Below are 17498 nucleotides of genomic sequence, written 5' to 3' on the forward strand. Positions count from 1 at the left end.
GATACTTTGTTGTTGTTGTTTTATTTTTTCTCCGCAATCCAAAAAGCAAGAAAGAAACACGACTGCTCGTTTACCCTTCAAATGCAGTTTTTTTTTCCCCTTTAAATTTAATCATTCACTCATGTACAAAAACAAGTTCATGTCCTCTGAAAAATAACAATGGCTGTTGACTGCAAATGCATAATTCTCCTATGTACAATAGCATGTGTGTAACTCTTTCATATATATATACAAAGCATATACAGGCCAGTGCCATATAAAGGGAGATACTACAGACTTATTGCTTAACTAGATACGCTGCAAATGAGCTTATACACTCTCTAAGTTTAACTCCTTTATAATTAATCTTATATGGCAAGCACTACTTCACATTCCTAAATGCAAACAAGAAAAAAAGTTAAGACATTAATAAATCTCTGCACAGATGCCTGCAAGGAGAAAAAAAAATACTCAAACCAAAACAAAAAAAGGGCTGGTTGATGTGCTGCGGTGCTATCACAGGAGACTGAAATATGGCTCAAAATTGTTCCATGAAGCGAAAATACTTACACATCATTTGAAGGTCGTAACAAGGACTCACACACACGCTTGTAGCTCTACAAGGTTTTTTTCCTTTTTTGGGGGGGGACTTGTGGGTGTCACGGGCTTCAGACGGTACATTTCTCAACGCTGCATTAGAGGTCAGGCTGGATTAAATGTCATAAAGACACGTGGTAACATATTGTGATGTTTAATATCTACAGGCCACGTACGGTACGATATATGTGTGTATTATACGTATAAATGTGTGTGTGTGTGTGTGTGTGTCTGTGTGTTCTCTATACAACAGCCAGTATATTCCTGTAACTCAGAGCCAAAGCGTTGTTCTTTCATCATCGCTAGACACGAATGTAGAGGCAGTTCAGTCTGCATTGCCCTTATTAAGCCAGACAAGGCTACATGTGCATTAAATTATAGTCATGGTAATTACAATGTGCTTCACTGTTCTTTAGAGCCCTGTACTAAAGCTTGGTGGACATTTGTAAGCTGCCTTTGTCGATGTGTTTATAGTTCCCAGCTCATTGTGGACTACCGGGGGCTGATGCAACCAGTATTTAATAGCAGAAAAAGAAGAAGAAAAAAACCCGCCCAAACCTCATGATATGCTGCAACATGAAGCTCTGACAGGACAGCAGAGTGTTATAAATAATGTAGTCTGAACCTTTACTGCATTGTTAATGTAAATTTATTGCCTATCACCGAAACACATAAAACAACACCGCAATACGTCTTAACATTATGACCCTCGGATATATAAACCCACCGCTCGTGAATAGGTAGTTGTTTGAAGTCATACCATCGTGTGCTCATTAGAAATGTTCTTTGTTTTTCTGTGCTTTCTTTTATTGTTTTGATTTTTCCACTCGCAGTTAATCGTACGTCACTCGTTTCTGTCCTTGTAATGTTTGGCATCATGTTTACAGGATGTTGATTTGGCATGAAGACCCAAAAGTTACGAGTCTGATCCAGATTTGAGTGTGGCAAAGAAAGTTGCACTCTCGCACACACATACACACACACACACATATATATATATGCACACGTATCACACACACATAAAAGATAAAGCTGGAGGTGGTGTTCTGTGTTTTTGCTGTCAACAAATCCCAGAAAAAAGACCAAACTAACACCATCTTACTTGACAAAAGCAGCCTGTGGTGTTGGAAGTAGGTTAGTGGGTCTGGAAACTTAATGAACCACAGAGTTGTACTGCTGGACGTGATTCTCTATTACAATAGAGGCAGTTGTAGTTTCCACCACACGCTTCCTAATCTATCTATCTATCAGAAACGGTACATAGCTTCTAATACGATTTCTTTATTATTCACTACGTTTTTGTAATGTTATCTAAAAACAAGCTGCGTTAGAAAACCCTTCTTGCTCAGGGGGCTGGGGTGGGGGTGTTCCTCTATTATAGTCAACAGGAGTTATATCCCTCACACACCTCTCTGGCCATGTAACTGTGTTTAATCAACGCTAAAAATAATCCTAACAATTAATGCACCGGCGTAATATGATGATATTACAGGATAGCAGTTTATGTGTTTTTTTTTTTATCAGACTACTGGTTCATGCAGTTAACCTCTGCATGTAGTGTTTGCTACTGTTGAGTTTTATCATTTACCTCATTAAAATTACTTTTACTTGAATTACAACTGGTAATTCATATTCATATATATATATATATATATATATATATATTCATATATATATATATATATATATATATATATATATATATATATACATATATATATATACATATATATATATATATATATATATACATATATATATACATATATATATATATATATATATATAAAACAAAAAAACACCCATCTCGCCCCTGCGGGCGGTTTATCCTTCAAGCTCGGGTCCTCTACCAGAGGCCTGGGAGCTTGAGGGTCCTGCGCAGTATCTTAGCTGTTCCTAGGACTGCGCTCTTCTGAACAGAGATCTCCGATGTTGTTCCCGGGATCTGCTGGAGCCACTCGCCTAGCTTGGGAGTCACCGCACCTAGTGCTCCGATTACCACAGGGACCACCGTCACCTTCACCCTCCACATCCTCTCGAGCTCTTCTCTGAGCCCTTGGTATTTCTCCAGCTTCTCGTGTTCCTTCTTCCTGATATTGCTGTCATTCGGAACCGCTACATCGATCACTACGGCCGTCTTCTTCTGTTTGTCTACCACCACTATGTCCGGTTGGTTAGCCACCACCATTTTGTCCGTCTGTATCTGGAAGTCCCACAGGATCTTAGCTCGGTCATTCTCCACCACCCTTGGGGGTATCTCCCATTTTGACCTCGGGACTTCCAGGTTATACTCGGCACAGATGTTCCTGTACACTATGCCGGCCACTTGGTTATGGCGTTCCATGTATGCCTTGCCTGTTAGCATCTTGCACCCTGCTGTTATGTGCTGGATTGTCTCTGGAGCATCTTTACACAGCCTGCACCTGGGGTCTTGCCTGGTGTGATAGACCCCAGCCTCTATGGATCTTGTACTCAGAGCTTGTTCTTGTGCTGCCATGATTAGTGCCTCTGTGCTGTCTTTCAGTCCAGCTTTGTCCAGCCACTGGTATGATTTCTGGATGTCAGCCACCTCCTCTATCTGCCGGTGGTACATACCGTGCAGGGCCCTGTCCTTCCATGATGGTTCCTCGTCTCCCTCCTCTTTCTTGGGTTTCTGCTGCCTGAGGTATTCACTGAGCACTCGGTCAGTTGGGGCCATCTTCCCAATGTATTCTTGGATGTTCGTTGTCTCATCCTGGACTGTGGTGCTGACACTCACCAGTCCCCGGCCCCCTTCCTTCCGCTTAGCATACAGCCTCAGGGTGCTGGACTTGGGGTGAAACCCTCCATGCATGGTAAGGAGCTTTCTTGTCTTTATGTCAGTGGCTTCTATCTCCTCCTTTGGCCAGCCTATTACCCCAGCAGGGTACCTGATCACAGCCAGGGCGTAGGTGTTGATGGCCCGGATCTTGTTCTTACCGTTCAGCTGACTCCTCAGGACTTGCCTGACCCTCTGCAGGTACTTGGTGGTTGCAGCCTTTCTAGCGGCCTCTTCATGGTTCCCATTCGCCTGCGGGATTCCCAGGTACTTGTAACTGTCCTCTATGTCTGCAATGTTGCCTTCTGGTAGTTCAATCCCCTCAGTTCTGACTACCTTCCCTCTCTTCGTTACCATTCGACTACACTTCTCCAGTCCGAACGACATTCCAATGTCATTGCTGTATAGCCTGGTAGTGTGGATCAGTGAATCGATGTCTCGTTCACTCTTGGCATACAGCTTGATGTCATCCATGTACAGGAGGTGGCTGACAACTGCTCCGTTCCGTAGTCGGTATCCGTAGCCAGTCTTGTTAATGATCTCACTGAGGGGGTTCAGGCCTATGCAGAACAGCAGTGGGGACAGAGCATCTCCTTGGTAGATCCCGCACTTGATGGTGACTTGTGCTATGGGCTTGGAGTTGGCCTCTAGTGTTGTACGCCACATCCCCATTGAGTTCCTGATGAAGGCTCTTAGGGTCCTGTTGATCTTGTACAATTCTAAGCATTCCAGGATCCAGCTGTGGGGCATTGAGTCATAGGCCTTCTTGTAATCAATCTAGGCAGTGCACAGGTTGGTCAGTCTGGTCTTGCAGTCTCGGCTGACTGTTCTGTCTACCAGTAGCTGGTGTTTTGCACCTCTGGTATTCTTGCCAATCCCTTTCTGTGCCCCACTCATGTATTGACCCATGTGCCTGTTCATCTTAGCCGATATGATGCCTGACAGGAGCTTCCATGTAGTACTGAGGCAGGTTATTGGTCGGTAGTTGGATGGGACCGGTCCCTTCTTGGGGTCCTTGGGGATCAGGACCGTTCGACCTTCGGTTAGCCATTCCGGGTGTCTCTCGTTAACTAGCAGCTGGTTCATTTGTGCTGCCAGACGCTCGTGGAGTGCAGTCAGCTTCTTCAGCCAGTAGGCGTGAACCATGTCGGGCCCTGGTGCTGTCCAACTCTTCATACTGGAGACCCTTTCTTGGATATCTGCCACTGTGATGGTTACTGGTCCCTGTTCAGGGAGGTCGCTATGGTCTGCCCTCAGATCCACTAGCCACTGAGCATTGCCGTTATGGGTTGCGTCCTTCTCCCATATGCTCTTCCAGTATTGCTCCGTCTCCAGCCTTGGTGGTGCTGTTCTCTTATTGTTCCCTTGCCACTGAGAGTCCACCTTTGCTGGTTCTGTGGAGAACAGCTGGTTTATTCTCCTGCCTTCTATCTCTCTGGTGTACCTCCTCAAGCGGCTGGCCAAGGCTGTGAGTCTTTGCTTGGCAGTTTCCAAGGCCTCAGGTATGGACAGTTTGCTGTATTTCTTATGCACCTTCTTTGCCGCACCTTTCTGCAACTCCGTTAGTTGGCTAACCTCCCTCCGTGCTGCTTTGATCTTGCTCTCTAGCCTCCTTCTCCATGGAGGGTACTGCCCCTTGTGGCTGTTCAGCTTGTAGCCAAGCATCTCACTGATGTTAGTGTCGGTAATCGTGGCTGTAGGTATCGTCCGTAGTGCTGCATTAACATCATCTAGCAGACCTTCTGAGGGTACTTCACGTAATCTTGGTAACCGGCTACGGGGGATCCAGGTTTCAAGCTTGGCCATGATCCTATTTCTCAGGTCAGTTCCTCTCGCACTCAACGATCCTTCTCCTATCGCACTTGGGGCTATGTACCCAATCTCGGGTGGGGGTGATGATATCTCCTCCCTGACCTGGCGTCCTGACTCCTCCTTGCCGTAGCATTTATGTTGTACCTCGTCAATCTCTAGCTGTGATAGCAGTCCCTTCTTTCGAATGTTGGAACACTGAGCTACTAGTTGTTTCGCCGTCATTGTGGATGTTGGGTTATATATGTATGTATATATATATATATATATATATATATATATATATATAATATTGCTATATATGACATATAATGTTTTTTTTAACAATCAAGTACCCTGTCTTAGGAGTGCGTGTTGCGTCTTGGTGCCAGCCCACATCGACTAAGCTGTTACCCTTTTACACATTCCAACTAAATATGGATATGTAGTGTCCACTATGTGGACAAAAGCATTGGGCCCCCTACACACCACACATACAGGAGCTGCTGGTCTATGGAAACCCATGCCATGTGTCATAGTCCTGGGTGTGACCCAGTGTTTTGTATTTAATTTAGATTATTTGTTATTCATGGTTTCAGTTCTCTTGAGGTTATATTTTGTTGTTCTAGTTTCAGACAGTGTGCCTTCCCTGTGTCTGTGTTATGTCTTCTCTGTGCTTTTTTTCCCCCTGTACCACAGTTCATGCCTCTGTCTCAGCCTCTGTGAAGTCCGTGTCTCTGTGTTATACTTCCTGTTTTACTTTGACAGTCTGTCTTTTGTCATTGTATTCTGCTTTGCTTCCTTTATCTTGTTAGGCCTGATTACTCCCAGCTGTGCTCTCCTCCTGTGTCTCATTCCCTCGTTATCCCTCTGTGTATATAAACCCTGTGTTTTCCTTTGCTCTTTCTTGCGTCATACCCTCATTATGCTTTGCGTTTCCCTCCGTCTTTCCAGCCATAGCCAAGTTTACAGTTTCTGGTTTGTTTTCTAATTGAAGTTTCTTGCTTCCTGTTTCTAGTTTAGTTTTGTATTTAATGTTAGTTTAATTTAATGTTTTTTTCCAGGATAAAAGTTGCCATTTTAAGTTTATTACTCTGTCTTGAGTCCTTCATCCTGCCTGCCACATAGCAAATTGTGACACCATGAAGCTCCCAGTGCACAGTTTTTGTGCTGATCTTCCACAGCATGTCTTTATCCTGTTTTCCTTCTCTCACCCCAACCGGTCGCAGCAGATGGCCCCGCCCCTCCCTGAGCCTGGTTCTGCCGGAGGTTTCTTCCTGTTAAAAGGGAGTTTTTCCTTCCCACTGTCGTCAAAGTGCTTACTCATGCTTACTCACAATCATATAATTATGGGTTTTTCTCTGTATGCATTATTGTAGGGTCTCCCTTACAATATAAAGCACCTTGAGGTGACTGTTGTTGTGATTTTGTGCTATATAAATAAATTTGAATTGAAAAATGTTAATGCCAGAGGAGGACTGGAGCTCTTTGACCTCACTCTGACACTTTGGGACTGAGTTCCTGTGGTTGCTAAACACTTCCACTTTGCAATAAAACCACTTACAGTTGATTGTGGAATATCCAGGAAGGAAGAAACTTCATGAACCAACTTGCTGCAACAGTAGCATTCTTGATCAGAGTTAAATGAAACAAAATCTGACTAATACTGTCGGAGGAGGAGCGATTCCTATGACCTGTGGATGGACAGACAGGCGGGTGACAGATGTCATGCCATAGCTAAAATAAATAAATAAAGTACATTTTTGCTCCTTGATGACTTTTACTGTAATAAGGGCTGTCCATAGAGAACAACCTTAGTCCCTACTCGCACTACTCATCCCTACAGTCACATGTACTGACGCTGAGGCATTACATGTGAAAGCACTCTGTATCCCTTTAGCATCATTGTATTTTTGTAAATTGTGTATTTTAATCCAAAGTTGTTGTTTTCTTTGTTTGTTTGTTTTTTTTTAGCATAAACCAAGTGTTGTTGCCTCAAACCAACAAAACACACAAAAAAAGGAAATGTTCAGCCCTAAAGGGAAGTGCAAAAGCAGCAGTCACAGATGAGACTCACCCCCCTTTTTCATGTTTTTTGTCCACAAACCTTCCTAAATCTTTTTTTCTGTGATTTCATCCTCGTCCTCATTGTACTTTGTGCATTAAAATAAGATGAGAAAAAGGATCCAATTGGCATATTGCCATTTTAATGTTTGTGTGCCTGGACTTTAATGATAAGTATGTTTGAATCTTTAAGGGATTTGGGCTAATGCAGTTTAAAGAGAGCAGCTTCAGTGTGAAATAGCACACTGACCAACTCCCCTCAAAACTCAGCTGTGCAGGGACTGAGAGATGGCCTCTGCTCTGCCATCATAGAGATAAAGTGTCTCAAGGAGGGAAACAGATCTCAAAAGGAGCAGACTGGCCTTGTGGAAGATGGGCAAAAGCAGCAAGTGGGACGACTCAGAGAAGAGCTCAAATAAAAAGTTGAGCTCTTTTAAAGCACGAAAAAGAAAAAGAAAAAACAAGTACAGACTCAGTAAAGCTCTTGCTTAGACCCTTGACCACAATCAATTAGACAAGGAGCTGAGAAGGAGTAGACAACCCCAGATAAACACTTGTGATGCTCTAGAAGTGAGCTTCAAAGAGGAGGCGGCAAGCCGTCATGGATTATGAAGAAGGTAAAAAAGGAGGAGAAGAGAAACACTGATTAAAAGAACTGGAGGAGTGAAAGAGGAGATAGAGAGAGGTAAGAGAGGAAGATGAGGAGGTCAAACTCATCATCTCCAACTACAACCAGCTGCAAGTTGACAGCTGGATGCACGTATGTGTATAAACTCTTTGTCCAGCAGCTGGCATTTAACAAAAAGGAGCTGAAATAAAGAAAAGAAGAACAAGAAGGGGAGAAAAATTAAAGCCAATGCTACTGGACCATAAATCCAGCTTAACACAGCAGAAAAGACTACAAAGAGCCCTTTCATTCCAACCCCCTGAGCCCTCTAATCAGACTTGGCATTCTTTATGAAGGCCAGCAGGGGGCGACTCCTCTGGTGGCAGGAAGACCACTAGAAAAGTGTAGTATAGTGTATAGTCTATGTGAAAGTGACCCTTTCCCAAAGTTTCTGATGACTCTTTGGGTCAATCGCTAGCTACAGATTATCTATAATATAATATGACACTCTTTTTGTAAAATATGGTCGTTATTAGCTCGGAACGGAGATTATTCAGGGTATGCTCACGGGCACCAATCTGTTACTGAGTGCTGTGTTCTTGGTTTCACATGTATGTATGTTTGTATGTTTGTATGGATGGAGAAACCAGTTTACAAATTGTGGATTCAACTTCATTGTCTTCCGCAGGCGTAGCAGAGCAACATTTTAAAACCAAAAATCCTGATATTTGAATTTTATACCCTGTAAATATTGACTCTTTTGGTCAGAAAGTGCTACTTTTGGTCCTTCCAGGAGATTAGCTGTCAGCATTAAAAACATAAAACAAAACCAGCTTTATCCCTCATATATCTTTCAAGCACTTGCTCACTCTCACTCGCTCACTGTCATACCACGAGTATCTAGGCTGGACTTGGAGGTGAGTGTGACCCCAACAAACGTAAGAAACGTCAACATTCATGAGGCGACAGTGTGGATCTGATCATTCCGACTGATCCTCAGTGTGGCCTGTGCTACCCTCCCCCCCAGGTTCGGATTGGCTGTTGTTTAGAGACGGAGGCGCCTCCTCTTGCTCCATTTCGTCTGGCTCAGGAGTTTGGTTGGAGGGGTCAAAGTCACAGGCCAGCTCCGATTCCTCAGTGTGGGAGGGGCTGCAGTCAAAAGTAAACTCAGACTGATCCTCGGTGAACGAGGGGCTTTCCTGGAGCGGCAGCTCTGACGAGGGATTTGTGATGTCGCCGGGACTGGCTTCGAACTGCACGTTTGTTTCGTCCGAAAAGTTGACAGGGATCTCTTTGTACTGGAGATCTGGCTGATCCTCCACATTTGGAGGGTTGGGTTCCCGTGGCAAAGAGAGCCCCCTGTGGCGGATGCACAGCTTGTGAAGTTCAGTTACCTCGGATACATTTGTGGTGTTCCCACTGTCACGGAAACTGGCCAGCGGAGGGCGCACTTTCACTCCAGTCACCGTCACTGAGCCTTCGATGGCCTTACGCAGCTGGAGATGCGGTCAGCCCGAAAAAAAAGAAAGACAGGAAGGAGAGCCAAGAAAAGAGGTGAAGAAAGAGGAGAGGTGGAACATATAACATATAAATAAAACAGCTTTCATCAGACAGACTTGCACACCTCTTTGAGAGAAACCACTCCAACCAGTCGTCCCATGCTGGTCACATAGGCGTGGTCCAGACCAAGGAGAGAGAAGATGGTGTGAGTCTGTGGAGGAGGAGAAAAGGTGGGTCATGCCCTGGATACAGACTCAAAGGGGGTTCACGTGCATTTTGGATCTGGGTTATAGAAACTGCATCATGTTTCTCCCTTTTCAACATGGACACTGTGTCAGATAAGACGGTGCCCGAGTCGTAAAACCGAACCAACTAACCACAACTCGCTGCGATTTATGATGCATGACAATCACAGGTATTCGGAAAGGAGCTTAAGGAATCGAAGCAACAGTCTTCAGGTAAAACCAGGTAAGCTCATGGGTGCTGTGATTAATTTGGTATAACGCTCCTGACCTTCAAGGTAAATGTGTTGGGTTGGACCATTAAAGGGCTGATTTCATGGGAGCAGCAGTTTAGAGTTTTTACTTAGCAACCAGCACACATTCATTCAAAGTGCTTACTATAATAAGCTCATATACAGTGCACATAGCTGTCTTTGAGAGAGCTCATTTACTACTCAGAAGGTTGGTGGTTCGATCTCTATGTGCCATCTTTGTGCAACATGCTGATCTCGATGGGTTCATCTAAGCGTGAACGTTAGCTAGAATGCACTTAAAACAGAAAATAAAGTGCTCGGGTGATTCAGACATGTTATATAAAGCGCTTTGTGTTCGAGCAGAAGAGCACTACACAAGAACCAGTCCATTTACTTATACAATGAAAGTCCAAAAATCCAAAAGAAGAACAATAAGTCTGTATTTTTAATATTAATTTGTTTGTTGTTCATGAGAAGCCGTTTCTGCCTTCTGATTATATACAGTGATATAAGGAAGATGAAAAGAATACATAATAAATGAGCACCATACTGTCTGTGTTTTCGTACAAGAGGGAAGAGAACAAGCACATCAAAAACTAGTAACTTAGATTTGTATGGAGCCTTTCAAGAAACAAGAAAAAAAAAAGAGTGGGTTCATGGATTTTCTAACATCAGCAGTGTTAGTGACTTGTTCTGCATATTAGTCTGTGACTAAAGGGACCATTTTCATTTTATGAGGCGTAATGAAAAAGGTCGGCCCATAAAAAGGCATACCTGATTTAAACTTTATATGCCCGCAAAGGTCATCTTCTCATGCCTGTCCAGACAGCTTCTGGCGCAGCTGCTATTTTTAGATCCCTTGAAGTCCCATTATGACCACTTGCACGGTTTGCTTTGTTTTATTTTTTTTTTTGCATTTTTTCATTCAGTGTTCTGCACTGTGAAACTGTTCCTCCAGTGACCAATGCAAGCTTCTACTATAAAGTCCTGGTGGTATCAGAGAAAATGTATTCAGCAGAAGTGAGCAGAATTACGACACTTACCACTGTTTGCGCAGAAGAGGAGCGAGACAAAACCAGAAGCTGGCATTAAAGGGTTGTGTTGAGTTCACACTGACGTAATATTTTAAAAGCATCATGCTAATGTAACTGAAGGAGCATAATGTCTGCACATTTTTTGTGTGTGTGATTTATAGTTAAAATTTGTATTTTATTTGTGTTGCTAGTTGTTTGTTTGTATTGCACCTTATGCAGAGATGTTTGCTCCACCAGCTGGAAGGGTGCCGGATCAATCTTGCAGTTCTTGAAATCCACCGGTTCGTCAAGCTGCTGCTCCTCCCACTCTGTTATCTGCATTAAGGAGGACACTGGAACCTCTAAACTCTGAATTCAACGAAAGCTCATTTCATATGTTAAATCTTTTGTCAGTGTAGGTGTCACCTCTGAGGGGGTCATGCAGTCTTCCACCTCGGTAGAGTCCTAAAAAGCCAAAATTCAGTTATTCATTCATTGCTTCAACAAACAGATTTATACAAAGTAAATGTTCAAAACGCAACACCTGATTGAAAACCTAGTATACATGTGTTTGCTTCAGTGTAGTATGGTAAAGACACAGGCTGTAAACCAGTGCAGCATTTATATCTACCAGTCTATGAGAATACGAGGCTGAAGGAAAACTTTGGTTTATTGATCTCTGCGCAGCCAGAATCCCAAAAATTACACTGACAACAACAATAAAACTCAGAGAATCAACCACCTTTAAATAAAAAACACACACACAGTCGCACAGACCAGGCTTTCAGACCCGAGTGAAAGCTGATGAAACACTGACAGACATTCACACCTCTCTAAAACACACACACACACACTTTCTCTCGCTCTCTCTGCTAAAGCACTCTAATGCTCTGGTTTGTGCACCACAAATATTTTGGTCCAGCACTCACTACGTGTGTGTCGCAAGGCAACGGTTACTAAGCAACAGTCTCTAGGCGGCAGACAATCTTACCGCCATGGAGATCCTCACACGTTTGGACTTGGGCTTTCTTTTTTCAGAAGGAGCCGGCCCAGCCGGGCTCTTCCAGCCGGGGAGAGAAGGCATCAACACAGCACAACATTAACACAGCGTCAGTGGAAGCGGACAGTTTTTCCCCCTTTAACATCGCGCCACTGCAACATTGGAGCCCAGTCTGACTTCTGCTGGGAGAAGTCTTTGTGATGAGAGCACAATGTTGCTGAAAGGGTATAATTACTACACCACAGATGGAGGTGAGGGCACAGAAGCTGTACAAGAAGCCCAACGGTTAATACAATATGATGCACTGCCAGGAAAAAGGAGCCTGAACATCTTATATTTTAGTATTTTAATATCTCGTGTCATCCCTTTAGGAGCTTTACAGCTGAAAGCAAATGTCTTATTCAATCAGCTTCATTAATGAACAAATGGCTGCCTCTTCAAATGGTTGGATAAAAAAAAAAAGAAAAGACTTTATCCCCCCCCCCCACCACCACCGCTGACCACAGCAGCAAGTGCTGCACTGCAAAAACTGCTAAACCATTGATCCCTTGGCTGTTCTGTATGTTCTGACAAGTGTATGAATCTAAAAAGAACATAAGCTAATTAAAATAAAATAAATATACACAGTAGTATGTCTTTAAGTTTTAGCCTTAACGCCTAGTGTATCATATTTGCTACATACAGTTTTTGTGAGTTTTTGAGACTTCTACATCATCACCATCATTTTATTTGGCAAAAAATTGTCAGAAGATTCAATAAAGTTTTTTATTTTCAAAGTAACTTGAATTTTCTGGCAATTATTTCACGGTTCAGATACTATGGTTACATTTGTCAACACAACCTGCCTATTAAGGCCTACATGAGTGTCAGTCAAGTATCTCTACAAAAGGTTGTGGGGGTTTTTGTAATACCTGTTCTACATTTCTTTTCTCTGTCCATCCGTGTATCTGTTTTTTTAAATGTTTATCCAATTTAGTGTCACAGGAAGGCTGGAGCCTACCGTTTTGGCCCGAGCAGAAGGCTACAGTGTGGACAGGCTGCCAGCCGATCACAGGGTTAACACAGAGACAGAAACCATTCACACTCACGTTCATGCCTACAGCTATTAGAATCACCAATTAATGCAACATGCATGTCTTGGGCTGTGAGAGGAAGCTGGAGAGAGCTCATGCAGGCACAGGGAGAACATGCAAACTCCACACAGAAAACAATAAAATAACTGAGACTACACCAAAAAGACAAGATGGTAAAAGTAATAAACAAATGATTTTAAAAAAATCACCCTGATAACACCCCAATGATAACAAAACTCTCACAAAAGCAAAAAAAAAAAAAAAAAAAAAAAGGTGAGTAACATAACAACAAAGATATGACACTGAGGTCAGTTTTTTTTTCACTTTTTGGGTTTTTTTTCTGTGGGCAATGCTAATTTTTAATCTACAATCATAATTTCTAATTTTGAAATTTGCAAATCTCATACACCCAAATTTTATTCACAACACAGAAAATACATCAAATGTTTAAACTGAGGAACACTTCCCAAACAGCAAAGAAGAAGCCATATGTGGACATGATCCAAAAATGCTGCTGCCTCCTCTGAACCAAAGCTCATTTAAAATGGACTCAGGCAAAGTGGAAAAAAGTGATCATACGATTTGAAATTGGAAATTCTTTTTGGAAGACATGAACCCTGCAGTGAGACCATCCAGCTTGTTATCAGCTCTCAATTCAAACCTCTGCATCTCTGATGGTATTGAGGTGCCTTAGAGCTGATGTACAACTCGTACATATCAAGGTTTGTACAGATTTTAGAGCAACATCTAGATGAGGGTTTGAGGGAAGGCCTTAAATATTTCAGTAATTCAATGCTCAACTGCATCCTGCATGTATTACAACTTCATAGTAGAAGAGTCTGAGTGCTGAACTGATCTGCCTGATGTCAGACAGTTAAATATGATATAGAAGATGCAGAACTGTTGAGAATCTGGAATCTTCAATCAGACACGAATGGGACAACACTTGTAAAAACGTCCTGCAGCTGATCTCCTCACTTCTCAGATGTTTACAGACTGTCGTTAAAAGAAGAGAGGATGCTGCACAGTGGAAAACGTGACTCTGTCCCAACTTTTTTGAGATGTGTTGCTGCCTTCAAATTCAAAATAAACCAATAGTTTTATTAAAATGGTAAATTGTCTTAGTTTAAGCCTCTGATATGTTTTTGTTGTGAATAAAATATGGGATTATGAGATTTGCAAATATTTTGAATAAGGGTTGTAATTCAGCTTTGCTCTATGCTTTAAACTTTCCTCCAGAATTTCTAACAGTCTGCAACAAAGAGCTAAAACTAACAGTCCATCTGCCAATTATTGATAATGTTGATTGAGCCATTAATGATCTATTCGAAACAAAATAAAAAGCCCATCATATTACAGGAGCCTCCAGGAGCGTGTTCAATATTACTATTTTGACCAGTCCAAAACCAAAAATGTTTCATTTCCAGAACAGTAGAAACAGCTCGATCCTTTATGTGTGAACCGACTGAAATATTCAAACCCAAGCCTTTGTTTCCCGAAATTAAATCTCCTATGATGTCCAAAACCATCAGGGTGACACATTTTATATCTCTGATTGATCTACACCCGATTTTTAAAAAGAATGCGCATTTGAACAGCGTTTGGCAGCACAGCAGTGGCCGGGGACTGAACTGTGCTGAAAGGTGTTGAAAAGAGATAAGAAACATTTTTTAAACCACACCGCATGACGCCATGACCGCTTTAAATAAAACTAAAAAAAAAAGAAAAAAGAAATGCTAAAATGTAGGATGTTAAAAAAAAACCCGTTTGACCAGCAGTGGATGTGCTGTGCAGTGAGGGTGCAATGATTCATAGAAGTTTTATACAAAAAGCTTCGACCACAGCATGAGATTACACAGGAAAACCCTGCTGTCTGTGGGTGGATCCTGCCTGTCAGCAGCAGGAGGACGACGAGGTGGACGATATATGTGAGGACTGAGAGAGCGCACACATCCCCGCTCGTACAGTGCATGTCGCACTCTTAAAGGACACTCGCACTCATGCATCTATAACATCGCTGCTTCTCCTCACCTCCAGCAGCTCCTTGTCTTGGTCAGCACAGGAAAGGGTCTGAGAGCCTCAGAGAGGGGACAAAAAAAAAGGTTTAGTACATTTGAATCTGAACTCTGATCTTTAATTTATTTGTTTTTGTAAAATACATACTGTTTGGCGTCTCTGTGTCACTGATGGCAGACACAGTTTTCAGGGCGGATTTCAAAGGAAGCTGAACATTGGAAACCACTGGGCTGAAGGATGAAGACTCCTCTGTGGAGATCTACACGGAAAATACATTAACGCAGGAAAAAAAGGACAAAAACAAAAACGAGGGAGACACACAAAGGACGAATACACATGCACATAAACGAACAGGACAGCACAGGTAAGGGCACAGACGACAGAGACACAGAAGACACATTTTAATGTTAAAATACAAATGAAGTACATTCACACAGCTTGTAAGCACTTACCACAACAGCTGTCCAAAAACTCCATCTGTGCCTTTACCTACTGCTACATGCTTCACACATGCTGATCCACTTTTAGTCTACCGCTACAACCCCTACCCAATCCAGACTTCGCCCCAGCCCAGCCCTGGCGCCCCCGGACGCCTCACACCTGTTGAGTGCTCACCAAGAAGCGGACCGCTTGGCGAGCACTGGAATTGGTCGAGGAGTTGAGGTGGGTGTGGGTGCAGGGAGAGCTGGGGGTGCTGTCACTGGTAAGACTGGGCAGGTGATCGTGCGTGCCGTTGTCCTGCGCCAGCTGGCGAAGGTACTCCAGCCTCCGCTGGCGTGACAGCTGAAGCGAAAGCAGCGACTGGAGCTGCAAACGCTCTATGGAGCCCAGCAGGATCATGGAGTCTGAGGGAGAAGGAAGGGCACGGGAGAGGCAATGGCAAGGGAGGAGTAAAATTATTAGTTAGGGGCTGTGAAAACAAACAAAAAAAGCACATATTAAAAAGAAAATCAGACAAGAGAGGTCGGTATCGTCTGGGACTTTTTAGTGCTGTAGTACTGCTGATGTGAGTTGCCTCAGGCTTAGAATAAGTCATAACTTTGTGCTGAATGCATTGACATGTCTCTTAATGGGACCTTGTAATTAATTAGGAGGCACAAGCACAGTGATGAGCTCATACCCATACTGTGTATGCTCTTACCTCTGGATTCAACCAGGGCCAGCGTTTTGAGCTGACCTGTCATTAACATCTCTTGCAGATCCCGATAGGAAGAGTTAAGAGTGATGTAGCGCACATCTCTGACCATGATGTCCTCCACACGGATATTATACTTCCTGAAACATGGAGGAGAAGATAGAGGTTAATGAGACACCTGCAAACATAAGGGAAGGAAATGAACGGGAAGATAAGCGAAAGGAGATGAAGAGGAAATGGAATAAAAAAAGTGAAAAAAGGTGCAGAATCACTGGAAAAGAGGAAAGCAGCAGCAGAATCAGCAGACTCACTCATGATGTCCCATCCCCAGCTCAGGCAGATAAGGGAGCTTCTTGATGCGAATGATGGAGTCGTACAGCGATGGTTGGAGCGCCTGGGCCACGGCGTTGGCCAGGATCACAGCGATCATCACAGGCAGGATGTGTGAGATCTGACCGGTCAGCTCGAACACTATGACCGCTGTGGATACAGTGTGGGTGACCGCTCCAGACAGAGCAGCAGCACCTGTGAATGAAGGGAAAATCTTTTATATCTGTCAGTCTCCTTGAAGCCATTTACATGGAGCTAAATGGCAAAGATGGAGTGTCTGATCCACAGAAAAAGTTAAAATTTACATGTATATACAGAATATAAGGCAAAATCTGAGTTTATACAATTCTAATGAGAGTCAATTGTAATAATGAGTCAACATTTTGTGTGAACACCTTTATTCTTCATCATAGCCTGAACTCTCTTAGGCAAGCCTTTTGTAATTTTTAAAACAGTCTACAGGAACAGCTTTTAAGGCTTCCTGAAGGGCATTCAAAGCTCTTTTTTGAATGTTGGCTGCCTTTTATTTTGCTCTCTGTCAAGATGATCTCACACCATTTCTACAATGTGTAGTTCTACTGTGTGTTTTTCCATCAGGTATGATTTTATTGTACTGGCAGTGTGTTTGGGATCGTTTTCATACTAAAAAATAAACCTGTCAGGCGCAGCACTAAATCATGACAGTGCCTCCAGATGGCTTCAGACACACTGTGTTGTATCACTTTCCTGACTTTCACCATACATATATTCAAATCTGGGTTCATCACTCCAATACCTGATTTTTTAGTAAAATTCCTCTGTAATTTTGCATACCTCAGCCTTTTCTCTCTATTTCCTTTCCTCAAGAATGGCTACTTGACAGCCATCCTTCCACTGAGACCATTTCTAATGAGCCTTCAGTGAACAGCAGATGGATCACCCAAAGAGTCAGATGCATCTCTCAGGTCCTGTGACAGATGTTTGCTGGATCTTTTCCTATTTTCAGAGACTGTTCATATGCTGTAGATTTTTTTGTGCCTGCCACTACTTCCCTTTTTTCTCAACTTCTCAACTCTTCTCAGCTTCCTTTTATGGACACACTTATGGTGAGATATGCCAAATTTTCAGGCAATAGCTCTTTGGGA

General features: G+C 42.9%; 1 protein-coding gene across 5 annotated transcripts in view; it reads right to left on the reverse strand.

The window, feature by feature from the left end:
* Nucleotides 1–6133: 6133 nt before the first annotated feature.
* The window catches only part of clcn2a (chloride channel, voltage-sensitive 2a), a 60563-nt gene continuing 49198 nt past the window's right edge, over nucleotides 6134–17498 (reverse strand). For 3 of the 5 annotated variants that reach the window (XM_084912783.1, XM_084912782.1, XM_084912780.1), the window contains exons 16-25: nucleotides 16356–16569; nucleotides 16051–16184; nucleotides 15510–15754; nucleotides 15057–15168; nucleotides 14925–14971; nucleotides 11812–11880; nucleotides 11247–11285; nucleotides 11052–11156; nucleotides 9457–9543; nucleotides 6134–9328 (exon numbers count right to left, since the gene is read on the reverse strand). In XM_084912783.1, the coding sequence (XP_084768909.1) occupies nucleotides 8813–9328; nucleotides 9457–9543; nucleotides 11052–11156; nucleotides 11247–11285; nucleotides 11812–11880; nucleotides 14925–14971; nucleotides 15057–15168; nucleotides 15510–15754; nucleotides 16051–16184; nucleotides 16356–16569 (1568 nt within the window). In that variant the 3' untranslated portion in view covers nucleotides 6134–8812. The remainder of the gene's footprint in view (nucleotides 9329–9456; nucleotides 9544–11051; nucleotides 11157–11246; nucleotides 11286–11811; nucleotides 11881–14924; nucleotides 14972–15056; nucleotides 15169–15509; nucleotides 15755–16050; nucleotides 16185–16355; nucleotides 16570–17498) is intronic. The other 2 variants (XM_084912781.1, XM_084912784.1) reach the window with 2 other exon arrangements.

Source organism: Perissodus microlepis, chromosome 18 (assembly GCF_051167445.1).
Source record: "Perissodus microlepis isolate ML-2025 ecotype Zambia chromosome 18, ASM5116744v1, whole genome shotgun sequence".
In the NCBI taxonomy this organism is placed as follows: domain Eukaryota; kingdom Metazoa; phylum Chordata; class Actinopteri; order Cichliformes; family Cichlidae; genus Perissodus; species Perissodus microlepis.